The sequence below is a fragment of the Macrobrachium rosenbergii genome, chromosome 51, assembly GCF_040412425.1.
Source record: "Macrobrachium rosenbergii isolate ZJJX-2024 chromosome 51, ASM4041242v1, whole genome shotgun sequence".
In the NCBI taxonomy this organism is placed as follows: Eukaryota; Metazoa; Arthropoda; class Malacostraca; order Decapoda; family Palaemonidae; genus Macrobrachium; species Macrobrachium rosenbergii.
In genome coordinates, this window is record NC_089791.1 from 45,232,383 (window position 1) to 45,247,903 (window position 15,521).

Consider the following 15,521-nt stretch of genomic DNA (forward strand, 5'->3'; position numbering starts at 1 on the left):
TTAGCTTTTAGTATCCTTACAAAGAAAGCTCATCAGCAGCCAGTAGAAACCTCCTACGCACACTGCAGCCATTCATTCAAATCTTGCAAACATTCTTGAGCTCTTAGATATTAAGTCTCTTCTTTTACAATACCTCTATAATCCCCTTTTGCTCAGCAAGTTCTTGGTCTTCCTCTCATCAATGCCCTCTAACACTATCGAATTTTACAGTTTTCACAAGCCTGTCGTCATCCATTCTTTCTTCATGACCAAACCATCTCACAACATTCTGATCTATCCTTTGGCGTATGCTAACCCTTCCTTTTTACAATTTCTTGCCTCTTACAGCTCTTACTTAAACAGATCATGGCATCTGTCAACCATTTTTCTTTGTTTGCATTCAATATCCACACTTCACTTCCACAGAGGAGAGTTGCTCAGCAATCCCTTCATATATTTCCTCCCTGGCTTCCATTGCTCAGTAATCCCTTCATATATTCCCTCTCTGGCTTCCGTTACTCAGCAATCCCTTCATATATTCCTCTCTGGCTTCCATTGCTCAGCAATCCCTTCATATATTCCCTCTCTGGCTTCCAGAGGCACTCCAAGTTTTTTCCCAATTTTATTCCACAGAATTTACAGCCTTTCTTTCTAAAAAAATCCTGCGCTCACCTCTTTCTCATTCTAACATCACACCTGTTATTTTTTGCTCCCAAATAACTGTACAGATCAACCTTATATTTACTTTTACTCCAAACTTTCTCTTGCGAATACTTTCGAACTCTTTCACTATCTTCCGCAGTAATTCTTTACTATCACTAGTCATTACGGTAACGCACAAATATCAACCATTCCACACTTGTATTCCTTACTTTTTCTTATCCATCAACTATGCACCATATATATACATATATATATATATATATATATATATATATATATATATATATATATATATATATATATATATATATATATATATATATATATATATATATATATATATAAAGGGCAATAAGTTGCAAATATCCTTTAATATCCACATGGCCGTGTGGTTTAATGCGCGTCACTGTAGTCCGAGTTCTTGTCTTCCGTGGTTCGAGCCCACGAGACGACGAACTTATTATCAACTAAAAAAATTCTCCGTCAGATAACATATATGAAAAGATATTATTTCCGAGGTAGAGCGAATATTAAAGGACATTTGTAGCTTAATGCTGGTATATGAATCACGGTGCTGTGATAAAATTACTATATATATATATATATATATATATATATATATATATATATATATATATATATATATATATGTATACATATTTATATATATGTATGCATGTATATATATAGATATAGTATATATATATATATATATATATATATATATATATATATATATATATATATATATATATATATGACAAGCACGATACCAGGGAATGCCTTCACAAATAAAAAGAAAGTGAAAAATAGCATTATATTTCCACTGGTATCTCTGGTCATACATAGCATTTCCAAATGTTAGGCAATTAATGTATTTAAAGTTCGTTGGCTCCCAGTCAGGCCTAGAGGATACGGAGCGGTCGTCTTTAATACAGGATACAAAAGATATGGTTGATATTATCTGGCTTCCACGACCTTTGTGACTTGTTCAAGTTGTTTGTCTGCTTAATTAAAGCAGTTTCGAATGTCTCTGATCTCTGGGATAACATGTGCTCTTATAAAAAGTTCATAATGTATCCCAGTTTATTCTGTGGTTGGTGTTACTTACATGATTAGAAATAGCAGAATTTTGATGTGTGATATCGGTTTGTATTTTGGAAAGACGTTTGCTAGTGCAGCCCACATACGACTTATCGCATTCCTTATACAAAACTATGCATACACCAATATCTTTGGGTGTTTCCCTTTTCCTCTAAACATTCGCCTAATGACTTCTTGAAGACCCTACAGGACAGCTGAGAGCAAAAGAGACATTGCTCCACAAGGTCTCATTAATCTTGATACCATGGTATTCCAGAGAAATATTTTGTACTAACTGGAATTAGCCATAAACGAAATAGATGAAAAGTTAATGTTGAAGGGATCTTGTCAAATGAATATGCAGTAATATACTGGAGTGCTACAAGGTAATGTTTTTTTCACCACTGAGATAATGAAAGGGAGATGGAGATGGCTTGGACATGTACTTCGCATAAACCCTGGGAGAACAGTACGTGATGATGTCCGCTGGGCTCCTGTGGGCACCAGGAGTATTTGAAGACCTAAACCTACTTGAATGAGAAATGAGAAGAAACGTTGGATGACTGGAGATTTGTAAAAGATAAAGCATATAGGAACGAGATGAGTGGTGGAATATCACGGAGACCATTTATATATATATATATATATATATATATATATATATATATATATATATATATATATATACATACAGTATATATGTGTTTGTGTGTGGGTGGGGAAGGCGTTTGTCTGTAGAGCTAGTGAGGGAGATAGGGAGATAACCATGGCCATGATTATTACGAATGAATATTACCGTAAGATATAACCACACGAATCTTCATACATTTCCCTATACCTACAATTGTCATGATGACTACTTAGCACTCCTTACAGAGAGCACATTTACCTGCGCTAACGAGATGGATGAAGATTTTGCATTCGCGCTTATTTGTCTTGTAATATTCTCAGTGTAGGTATCTCAGACTTAGCCGCAATGCCGAACAGAGTGCCAAACATAACAACCTAGGTCTAAAGATATTCTTTAGAACTTGGTACCAACAATTCACGGAATCACGCCGCCGAAGAATCTGACCAAAATTGAAGATTCCATATAAATGTACGTGAACGAACTAAAGGCCTACCAATCTGTTCCTCCTAAAACTCTTATGTGTGAAGATTACAATTTACCTTTGGTGATCAGTAAGGAGCACAGAATTCAGTTTACTTTAAGGAGTGACGTCATCCAGAAGGATCTTCAAAGAGGGAAGTTAATCCCTGAATCGCTGTGTGCGTGTGCGTGTGTGTGTGTGTGTGTGTGTGTGTGTGTGTGTGTGAGTCTGTCTGTGTGAGAGAGAGAGAGAGAGAGAGAGAGAGAGAGAGAGAGAGAGAGAGAGAGAGAGAGAATATCGAATAAAATAAGCACAGTTTAAATAACAAAATGCTTTGACACACACATACATATATATATATACATATAATATATATAAATATATATATATAATATATATAAATATATAAATATATATATATATATATATATATATATATATATATATATATATATATATATATATATATATGCTTATTTTAACCGAATATGTTAGTATGATCTCTTACTAGAAGTTGCATTTATCCATGTGTATCTCATGAATTTTAGTTGCAATTAATAATAAAAAAACCTGAGTTTTTAGTACTGTATATACAGACTTCCCTCTCTTATCGAAGTTGGACGAAGGTTTTTCAATAGCGTATGTCAGTTTGTCTAAAGACATAAGTTACATAGGATATCTATGGAATTTTCAATTGAGTTGGTTACACCTTTAAAGAAGGTGGCGTTGGATTCAGGAAGATTTTTCAGAAAGAATATAATTTATGGTAAAAAATGAATCTCTCGTTATCAATTTTAACATTAAAACTATAAATATTCAATTCACTAATTTTGTCTGTGAATAAAATACGTCAATTAATGAAATACTTCAACCCTTAATTTCGTTCGTTACTGGCGTGTGTTTGTTGTCCATATGAAATCAAATACATAATGGCGATTTTAGCTTTTCGTCAAAAAATATAAATGAACTACGAAATGAACAAGTAAAAAATATATCGTTGCTAGCAGCACGATTATGGATAACTTTAACCTTAAATAAAATAAAATCTACTGAGACTAGAGGGCTGCAATTTGGTATGTTTGATGGTTAGAGGGTGGATGATCAACATACCAATTTGCAGTCCTCTAGCTTTTGTAGTTTTTAAGATCTGAGGGTGGACAGAATAAAGTGCGGACAAAAAAAGTGCGGACAGAAGAAGGTGCAGACGGACAGACAAAGCCGTCACAATAGCTTTCTTTCACAGAAAAATAAAAACAATAAAATTCAAATAGACTGGACAGAGATAAATCGAGTCGTGATCATGCAATATTACGAAGGACGCGGCGACTTCAGGAGAGACACCACATCCTGTGGACCGTTGATAGTCCTCACTTTCTCCAGTCCAAGTTCAATCGGTCCTTCTACGCTGTCCTGAGAATACGTCACGGAGACATTTTCTTACGAACAACTACAACAAGCGCAGTTTTTCTAATTAGTTACTGTGAACAAAGGTCGTCAGCAGCATCGGAGGCTGTTCACCTTCATGGGGTAAGATGTCATTGCTTTCTATCATTCTTCTTGTCGATTATAAAGAACTACAAGAGTTAGACCTGATCTGCGCCTGTCAGTAAGTTGCAAAAAGAAGGCTTCATCGTCATTCTTCAGTCTGTTCTAAAAAAAAAAACTGAAAGCTTAGACCTAACCTGTGCTTGTCAAAAAGCTGCAAAAGAAGGCCTCGTCGTCATTATTCATATCGGTTCTAAAAAACTGCAAGAGTTAGACCTTACCTATGGTTATCAACAACCTGCAAAGAAGTCTTCATCGTCATTCTTTGTTTCGGCTCTGAAATACTGCTAGATCTAGACCTAACCTATGCGTATCAATAAGTTGCAAAAAGAAAGCTTCATCATCATTCTTCATCTTTGTTCTAAAAAACCACAAGCGCTAGACCTATTTTAAAACAGGTATGTACCGAGGGGGTGTTCGGGGGGTCGAAGGCCCCCCCCCAAAAAAAATTTCTGGAAGTCCATATTTTCTGTGACTATCCTTTTCACTGAACTGTACTTATAAAGTAATAACAATCTCTTGTTTTTTGGCAAGTCTTCTTTTATAAATTTTGTTATTAAACATTAACATAATTCTTTAATAGTAGGAAATACAAGAGTGATAATAGGAATATGATATAGGTCACCATATTTGTAGATAATTTTAAAGCTGTGGTACGATAATATGGTCAGAGAAATTTGACGACACCGCAGCAAGGCTGCCGAAACGTGCAATTTACGTCATGGAGACGGCTAATCTGCTCCACATCTTGCTCAAGTGTGGAATGTGGAATCCGAGTGTTAATAAATTCCACACTTTGTAAAGAGATGTTGTATGTCGATTAAAATATAAAAAAGTAAATAATTACTATGAGTGTTTTATTATAACTAAAATAACATTTTCAAGTATTTCATCTTGTGTATACCTATATATGCAATGACATATATAGAAGAAAAGGTCCAGTTTTGGGAAAAACGATCCCTCCCCCCATAAAAAAACTCTGGGTACGGGCCTTGAACCTGTGCCAATCAATAAGCTGCAACAAAAGACCTCATCGTCATTATTCATATAAGTTCTAAAATGCTGCAAGAGTTACACTTGACATGCCTATCAATAAGCTGCAAAAGAAGGCTTCGTCGTCATTATTCATATCGGTTTTGAAAAACTGCAAGCGCTAGACCTAACCTTATGTGCCTATCAGTAAATTGCAATAAAAGGCTTCATAGCGGTCCTCTCACTTCAGTGGTTACGATAACCGGCTCATCATAAATAGATCCTGAGTTTTATTTCAGAGAAAGGACAATCATATAAAGCATATATTTTTAAATTCAATTGTTCTGTTTGCCTTTGAATAATTGTAACTTTCCTGGCGTTACGGCTCTACCAAACACTGACACCGATCTCTGTGACCTAATCAGTGATGTAGGTCAGTAATGCTGAGGTCCGTTTTAGTAAGTAATAATAAGGGTGACGGGAAATTAGTCTTCTGGAAGTACATATGAGCAGAGATGGCTTAGACGTAGCATATAAAACTCATAATAAGGACTTAAGTGAAACTTTTTAAGTGTTCTGTCGTAGGAAGGCATTTTATAACTTTTTTTTTCAGGTTCTTTTATACACCAGCGGTCGCGCAAGCACTCCGTTAACAAAAAGAGCAGCTGCTCAATCATAAGATTTCTTAATACGCAGATTATAAGTGACCTTGAAATACAGACAAGATTGAAGCATCCGGTCTCCTTCCTATCATGGCTTTTGTTCGGTGGCGAAGGTTAAAATAAGGTCACTTCACAATCCGTCTGGTTACTTTGTTATTGGGCAATAAAGCATCAAAATTTTAAACGCATTAAGACAATGGTTGGGGAACTAAAACTTCAAGGGGCCATCTATGTGACTGCAATGCTTCGTATTCACATATACATTATAAATATATATATATATATATATATATATATATATATATATATATATATATATATATATATATATATATATATATATATATAGTATACCTAGTCAAGTATTCTAAGATAATGTTGTGCCTGTATATTGTAGTTACCTGTAGCACCTTTCCCATGCTAGAAAGGAACAGTCACCCTGCTCACTCATTTACTTGAAATCTTCTCATACACAAGTACCTTATAAACCCCGGTCAGCCCCTTAATCAAACTGTCACAACACAGTACAACATACTAGTATTCATAGTATAAGGAATACGTGCAATCACATCAGTTCTTCCAAGCTCATAACTGCCATCCTTGTGTTGCCTTCATTGGTCACTTTCGCAAGGGTTCTCAAACGCACCATCAGAGAATGACTGCATTGTTTTCACGACGCTCGTTTCAAATTTCACTCGTGATTTTAAAAACCATTAACTCGTTAACCTTCCTCTCCAAAGTGCCCTCCCTGCAGTGTGATTTACTTTTCCCGAAGGTACTACCTGCCCAGGTTTACCCGTGAATTTTTTAAAATAACTTTTCTGATCAATATGATGAGAAAATTATGTTTCTAAGTTGTAAACTTCAAACCTAAGGACGAACTGCATCTGCAAGAATCGTAGCCTGTTTGATAACTCAGGTGGAAAACCACCAATCTGGCACTCTTGACCGTCTTAATTTTCAATTTTATTTTTAATTCGAAACGTAATGCCATGTTACAAAGCGCACAGGGTGCGTGTGAATCTTAACTTGCTTGCAAAATTGAAAGTCTATCAGAAATTTGTAAATTCCTGTCAATTCAAATAATTTAACTTTCTTATAAGTTCCTGTCAATTCAAATAATTTTACTTTCTTATAAGTTCCTGTCAATTCAAATAATTTTACTTTCATATAAGTTTCTGTCAATTCAAATAATTTTACTTTCTTATAAGTTCCTGTCAATTCAAATAATTTTACTTTCATATAAGTTCCTGTCAATTCAAATAATTTTACTTTCATATAAGTTCCTGTCAATTCAAATAATTTTACTTTCATATAAGTTCCTGTCAATTAAAATAATTTTACTTTCATATAAGTTCCTGTCAATTCAAATAATTTTACTTTCTTATAAGTTCCTGTCAATTCAAATAATTTTACTTTCTTATAAGTTCCTGTCAATTCAAATAATTTTACTTTCATATAAGTTCCTGTCAATTCAAATAATTTTACTTTCTTATAAGTTCCTGTCAATTAAAATAATTTTACTTTCATATAAGTTCCTGTCAATTAAAATAATTTTACTTTCATATAAGTTCCTGTCAATTAAAATAATTTTACTTTCATATAAGTTCCTGTCAATTCAAATAATTTTACTTTCTTATAAGTTCCTGTCAATTCAAATAATTTTACTTTCTTATAAGTTCCTGTCAATTCAAATAATTTTACTTTCATATAAGTTCCTGTCAATTCAAATAATTTTACTTTCTTATAAGTTCCTGTCAATTCAAATAATTTTACTTTCATATAAGTTCCTGTCAATTCAAATAATTTTACTTTCATATAAGTTCCTGTCAATTCAAATAATTTTACTTTCTTATAAGTTCCTGTCAATTCAAATAATTTTACTTTCATATAAGTTCCTGTCAATCCAAATAATTTTACTTTCTTATATTTAAATTTGGTTAAATCACAATAAAAAAACCACGATCTTTTTCTGTATGTTAAATTGACGACAATGGCGAATTTTATCGAGAATATTCTTTCCTTTTCTCTTCAGATGGATCAGAACCTTCGAAGGATGATGCTGTTATGGCTACTCCCTCTTCTCCTGCCAAACAATTGTTGCTTCATGACTGAAGCTTTAGGTAACCAGAAATTCTGCCTTTTATTATTTTATTTATATAAATATTTCCAAGCTTACGAATCCAAACTGGAGGGGAAGTTCACTCAGTTACAGAGATGACTGACAGCTTCAAATGCAAAACGATGATCAGACCAAACCACCCTAAATACAGTAAGAGAGCCTATCTGCTTAACTGTCGAATTTAGACCCAGTTACTTTTAAGTCAGTGGGCTAACCTCTTTCACTGTGCATGCTCCTGTCAATGAAATAACCTTAGAACTGGACAAACCTAATTCTGACAGTTTGAACATTGAATGCATTAAAGTATGTAATATCAAGAAATTTGTTTGCTTGTAGATGTTTTCCTGACTGGGATTATATGGCGTTACAGACATTACTTATAAATATGTTTGCAAAATGTTTGAAAAAGTAAAGTGTAGGAAAACTTTAACCTCTTTGAAGCCTTTTCAAAGTTTTTCTCGAAATTCTTATGGGAGTGATGAGAATGACAAGACCCAATTTTCAATATGTTTAGGAAACGGTAGGCTAAGTTAGTTCAGGGTTATTTGGTAAGGAACTAAGCACTCTGCGCCTCCTCCCGCCGCCTCCCTCGCCAAATGCACTCTCACCTTTCTCACATCAGTCGTACTGCATTTCACGCATCATCCAGGAATGTCTTATCTTAAAGTGCAAAGACCAGTTGGACAGACAAACATATGGACTTTTCTAGCCCAGGTCCGAAGAAAAGGGAATTAAGAAAGAAAAATGGTTCTAACCGTGAAGGGACTGGCAGTCTCTCCAACTGAATGACCAAATTATACCATCTTGAAATACTTTTGGGCAGTACGGAAAACGACATTAAAATTGTTTTGTTGATATATCAGAATTGTTCATCAACAAGATTCTGCTAAATTTTGTGAATGGGTTTGAATTGTGTGAGGAGAAGACTAGCCAAGATGTGAACAATTAATATAAAAGCAAAACGTTCAAAAGTTAGGGATTTAATTGTTTGTACGTTTCATATTTTCTCTTACAGGGCGATCTCCAAGAGATGTAGCACGAGATGAGGCTGGTGATCAATATGTGTCCCAGTATGATTATCTGTACGACTGGGATTATAATTACGAAGAGGAGAAGCAACAACTGGACTTTGGAACCATTCGGCAAAACCAAGTCATATCGCTGAAGCCTTCTTGTAAATATATCATGTATTTTTCTGAAAAGATTCTTTCAAATACTTCATCATCTATGAATGAATCTCCGGACAGTTCATTCCCTGTGAATGGACTTTCGAACAGTTCTTTGGATGTAAGTGAATTGTCGAGCAGTTCAGCCCTTGCTATGGAATCTTCCAATAGCTCACTGTCTGATAGTGAAGAAGATATCTCTTATCACCACAAAGACGGAGCCACTAAATCTCACAAGAAAGGTAAAACTAACGTTAAACAATCAAATAATCAGGAAAACTGTTTACGCGCGCTTATTGAGAAAGGACACCTGCAGGCTCTTACTTGGGAATATGTTTCTCTGTACACTTATGAGAAGTCGTTTGCAGACCTAATGAATATGAGTAATGTTCTTCTCTTCCCTGCTATCATGGGCCCAAATTCTACTGCTGTTTGCATTCCCTTCATAAAATCTTGCACAAACCAAAGCTGTGAGTCTCAGGTTTCCCACTGCAACGAAGCAATTACTGGAAACCACGAAAGTGGTTCGAAAGCTGCTGGACGTTTGTCTGATAAAAATGCATTCAATGTGACTAGTCAAATAAGGTCCTGTCCCGAGAAGATTTTCCCTGAAAGCAATGCTACTGCTGAGGTTAATAGCCCAATTGCAGTAATCCTTGCCTCACTCTGGAGTACTGATACGTTACTAGCACAGTACTGTGAGCCCCTGTTGTGCAGTTCAAGGATATACGATTTTTGGGTATTCTCCACGTTGACTGTCATCCTGAATTCAACAGACACAGACACTGCATGCCTAAGGGAAGCTTCAAGAAATTCTGCCCTTCCAAACAGCACTGAAAGCTTTTCTATCGACATAAGCCACACAGGAAAGCACTTGCTTTTTTTGGCAGGAAACATAAGCCAAGAAGATGATTTAAAAGTGCAGTTTCTAAGCTATATCCAGTTTGCAAAGAATTACGATCGTGAAGCTGTGCGTTGTTGCACTCTGTATACTGAACACTTACACTCTGACAAAAGTCTCATATACTGCTTCAGTTTGGAAGAAACTTGTAAGTCCCTGCCATTCTTATGGAGAGCCATAAAAGCCAATTCTCATGAACAAGAGGAGCTTTCCCGTAACTACATTGTTATGCGACCTGATGTGGTCCACCTTAGTCTCACAAAAAGTTTAGCTCCACTTATCAGAGAGTTTCCATGTTTGGATGATAGCAAATTCGACAAAATTAGGGAATATGCAAGTAGGGGAAAGCTCTCAAATATTAATGTATATAAGGACTTCATAAGCTGGGATTACAATTATACAAGATTTGAAGATTATGAAATATGGGTAAACAAAATAAAGTCTAAGCATACCAATAATATGAAGATGGTTGTTCGAGAATTAAGGAACAATGGTTTTGAATGTGCAACAACACAGTATTATTACTTGTGCGACAAGGAACATATTTTCTTTATATTTATACTAGAAGGCTGTATTTCAACGTTTTCTGCTAGTGATGAAATTGTGTTCTTATTGGTAAACCACTATTTAAGTCAACGGAACGACTCAGGGTATTTGTGTCAGACCCACAGCTCAGTCATATCAACTACTAGCAATGAAGCTTACACAAATGGTCATGCGATGCATTTCATGATTCTTCCTTATGTTATGCACCAAGGAACGATCTTTGAACCTAAGACTCTCTATAAAGGCGTATTTGAAATTCAAAACACATCTAGTAAAAGTTTTGAACATACACCCTTCAGTAATTATGACATACAGATAAGTAAACTAAACCTAGATGATAAAATTCTTCCACCCACTAAACAGCCTTCAGTAGCAGATGTAGAGTCTTTTACAGTGATGACAAAGTTGTTCATCTGGGCAAATGTAAACAACAACACTCGCTGCATTCAGGATGTCCTTGATGAGAAATTCTCTTACAGGAGAAATGTTTCTGAAACAATCCTCTACCTTGTAGGACCTGTTTATGATGATCCTTCAAAGTCAAACTGTCTGCTAGATCTCTCTTACAAAGACCTACTGATAGACAAGAACGTTCACAATTTAACCATGAACAAATTCTGGCCAACGTGCTTCACCAATATGCTCATGGCCATAAAGAAAGATGGGATTCAAGTTGCTGACTGGGATTATCTTCCTTTTAGGTGTAAAGTGCAAGAAATTGTATTACTCTGCCTTATGGTTGTCATTATATTAGTGACTGTCATTGGAAATCTCTTTGTGATGGTCATCATAGTAGCTTCTGGTCTGCTACAAAAACAGCCTTTCTTGATTCGTTTCTCTCTTTGTGTGTCCGATTTGCTAACAGGTGTAATTCCCTCTTCTTTAGCAGTTTTTGACTCTGTTGGATTAATGACTGGCTGGTTATCACTTACTGATTTAAGTCACACTGACACTCTCATTTACTTTGCAGAAAAGACAATGGAACAGTCAGAAGGTTTTCAGCAGCTGAGGTTTGAGAGACGAGGCTTTTACCACGTGTTCAGTAGCATTATAATGAGCGTCTCAATCTTTGTCTCCATTTTCTCACTGAGCTTAATAAGCACTGAAAATCTGTTGGTCATAAAGAGGCGACCCCTTAAGAGATGGCAGGTGAAACTTTCAATTGGAATATCATGGTTCTTAGGGATTGTTTTTTCCCTGTTAGTGCAGTGGAGAGAAGGTGGCTGGTCAGCTCTTGCCTATTTTGACCCGATAACTAAGCTCACTTTAAATATCGGGGCAGCTGGTTCAAAATTGTCATCAGTTACATTTTACATTAAAGTGGTCCTCGCTGGTATAGGCGGTGCTTGTGTCCTCGTTCTTACATTAATCTCAATCATTACCTTTCGGTTTCAAGAACGTCGTACGCAGAAGGAAATGCCAGTTCATCAGTCAGGCCGTCAGGATAATGTCAGACAGACAACAATAATCTTTTTCTATATGGTTGCACTTTATGCACTGGCCTCTGTCCCTCCCTTGCTGGATATCCTGTTAGATTTCTCCTTCTCACATCCACTTCTTCATTTCTTTTGTTGGTGGATCTTCATGGCTGGTTCCTCGTGGAACTGGATCATCTACGCTTATAAAGGAAAAACGTTTAAAAATGCAACTAAGAAAGCCTCTCACAGGGTGCAGAGAATGTGCTGTCCAAAATCCTCAGTGAATCTAGAAGACAAACGCTACAGCATAAGCACTATAAGAAGCACTACAAGATAAGCAAGGGCCTTGAAAAGTGATATCCTGATCCTGAAATAATTTTCTGTAAATTCTCACAAAGCATATAGCAGTGTCCGGCTGCCGCTTGGAGAGCCATTCCACTTCTCTTTCCATGGTGGATTGTTGCTTGCTTATGAAATTCAGCTAAGCACCGTCATCTTTTGCTCTTTTTCCTTTCGTTTTCTTTCTCATGGCACTGAAGGGTGACAACGTTCCAGATACAGGCGTATTTTCCTATTTAACCACCATCAATATTTGTTTCTTTCATTTCCAATAAAGATATCCTTGCTCTGGCTACACATCTTTCCTCCCAGTACATCAGATACAATTTTCCATGGAACTGATGTAAGAGCTAAGGGGTATCTACCATTTGTCTTTCAGAACAATTATTTTTCCACTGAACGTTGCTGTTTGACCTCTTGCGTGCTTACAGTAAGCATCTACCTGTCTTCCTGCATAATGTTCCCGACAACAATCACAAGGAACACATCCTAGCCCTAGAACCAGCGAATGTTGTCCTTGTGTGTAAAACTGATTTGCAAAATTGCGGTGGCCCTGGTTGTTCCTTTATATATGCTTCCATTGCATCTTTTTATGTGCCTAGTTTTCACTTTTTGAGGCCGAGATGACCTTAAAATAAAAATCAGACATATGGTCGGAGACCATGGAATATGCTACAGGGGTGCAAAGTACCCTAAAAAAACTTGTATTGGTTTAAATTTTGTACAATATAAGGTTGGGGGAAGGAAGTTGTTATTGAAACGGCTTACTTCCAGATTCATTATTTATATGATCTTTGTTACATTTTCTTTTTGGTAAAGGGGAAAACATGTACCAAACACCTGAATTTTGCATTCAAGTTTGAATTCAAACTCACACTCATCAGAAGACTGAGAAGGCCAACACCAAAAGCCTTGCACCACCAAAAAAGATGAGAGATCCAAGTGGCATAAAATTTTGTGAATGTGATTAGTGGGAGATATAGACCAATCGATAAAAGCCCGGCGCATGTTTGTTTGCAGTGTTCGTAGACAGATTTGGAACAATACTGATTACTGAACATTTGTGAATACGAAACAATTTCTTATTACAAAAAAACATGTGAATATTGTAACCTGAAGCAAAAGTAACAGATAAGAAAACAATATACTTTCTGTGTCACGATGAGCACCATGAATTCTTACAGTTTCTTCCACAACCCCTGAAAGTCTCAAAGGACTTTTGACTTCCTCTTTTGAGAAGGAAAGTCCCAGTGGTTCCAATTGGTTCTTAGCCACGTTAAATAAGTTTAATCCTTCGGGCCAGCCCTAGGAGAGCTGTTAATCAGCTCAGTGGTCTGGTAAAACTAAGGTATACTTTTCTGATTTTCAAAGTAGCCAATTTACCGGGAGCAAGCAAGCACAGCTTTGTACTTGAACTTCCTATGGCTCAATCAAACATGGCTGCTCAAGGTGCAAGCGCTACTTAAGCCATGTATAACCCACTTCTCTTCAACTTCCACAGACAGGCCTCTCTAATCCTGTCTCCTGGGATTTCGCTCTCTTTCCTCCTTACATTTCCAAACAATATTTTCCATGGAATTCGACGGCAAACTGTTCTTTTTAAGATGCCCTATCCTGCAGAGGGTGCTCCCATTTATATGGGTATGAATTACCACAGACGTTGCCTTATCCAAGACTTTCATAAATGTCCCTCTGTGGAACCAGTGTATCCCGACGAAGCTTTCAATATAACAGAAGTTTTGTCGTTTGAGGGGAAATGTGTAATATTAATTTTCACTAATATTATTATTATTACTATTATTATTATTGTTATCATTATTCCATTAACTTGCTAGGCAATTCCGAGAAATAGGATACTAACGTATGAAAAGATATCGATGAGGAAAATACGAAGTAAGTAAATATATCAAAAACAGACGAATCTAATAATGTCATAATTATCATAACGAACTTTCCAAACACAGTCATGAAGGCTGCTGTAAGTTTTGTTGTCTTTAAACGAGTGTATTTATTCATATTTTATTCAGTACCATCCCCAGTTATTGTACACATATTCTAAATGTATCATAGAATAAGATTTTGATAATTAGGCCAAAATATTTCCCTATTTTGTAATAAAACCTGTAAACAACTTTTGAATACATTTTTCTATCATTATTTCAGAGTTACTAGCAAATCTGTGTAAATATATATTTCATACAATAATAATGATGCTATTGGCATCTTTCTGATCTTCATATCTCAAATATATACATGGCATTGAATATTGTAAATATTTCAGCATATTTTTCGATTCTTAGGATCGTTATTTCATAGCAACAACTGTTATAAACATTGTTACGAAATAATTAGTGTGCCACACATATGACAGACCTCATTTCATTATTCATTAATAAATTTTGTATCACATTTTCACAATAAAAGTGAGATCGTCCATCATGTTTTTTTAAATTAAAATTCATATATTCATTACTGAATTAGATTGGACTGTCAAATGTACTACAGGACCATGGAGTAAAGTTCTAGTTATTTGAGGATGACACCCGATTTTATTCTCCATAAACGACATCGGAGTTATCAAAATTAAGGAATGGATGAAATTTAGGGAGTTAAAATTAAATGAAAATAAAAATGAATTTATGTTCGAGGAAGGACAAATACCTTAAGAAACCTTGGTGGTTTTGGCTAAATATAAATGGTAACCCAATTTTCATTGCTGAAAAATGCATGACTTAGGTGTACTTTAATTTATCTTTGAGTACACAAATCAGTAATGTTGGAAGGGTAACTGGCCATCACCTAATGGATGTCACTGGCTTGAAGCATAGTGCTTTGAAATGGTGTACAGTCTCTTGCAGACAAGGCGGAGGTGCTGATTGGAAGACTGATGGACAAGTACCCGGAAACAAGTAATCCGCTTTTTTCATCTTGGATTGCCAGTAGGACAAACTTGTTCAAAGTGCAGAGATCGCTGACCAGTCTCCGACCAACAGTCTTCTCTACCAGAAAGAAACGACTAAAACAGCCCGGAGAT

At 35.8% G+C, this 15,521-nt stretch overlaps 1 protein-coding gene across 1 annotated transcript; it reads left to right on the forward strand.

Annotated features, from left to right (window-relative positions):
- Positions 1 to 4,087: 4,087 nt before the first annotated feature.
- On the forward strand, positions 4,088 to 14,921 carry LOC136833359 (uncharacterized). The gene is made up of 3 exons (XM_067095389.1): positions 4,088 to 4,343; positions 8,031 to 8,118; positions 9,133 to 14,921. The coding sequence occupies exons 2-3, from the start codon at positions 8,031 to 8,033 to the stop codon at positions 12,483 to 12,485; spliced, it is 3,441 nt and encodes a 1,146-aa protein (XP_066951490.1). The 5' UTR covers positions 4,088 to 4,343; the 3' UTR covers positions 12,486 to 14,921.
- Positions 14,922 to 15,521: the final 600 nt, after the last annotated feature.

Coding starts and splice junctions, on each gene's coding strand:
- LOC136833359 (XM_067095389.1), top strand. CDS start 8,031: ATGGATCAGAACCTTCGAAGGATGATGCTGTTATGGCTACTCCCTCTT. Junction 8,119..9,132: donor CTTCATGACTGAAGCTTTAG/GTAACCAGAAAT, acceptor TTTCTCTTACAG/GGCGATCTCCAAGAGATGTA.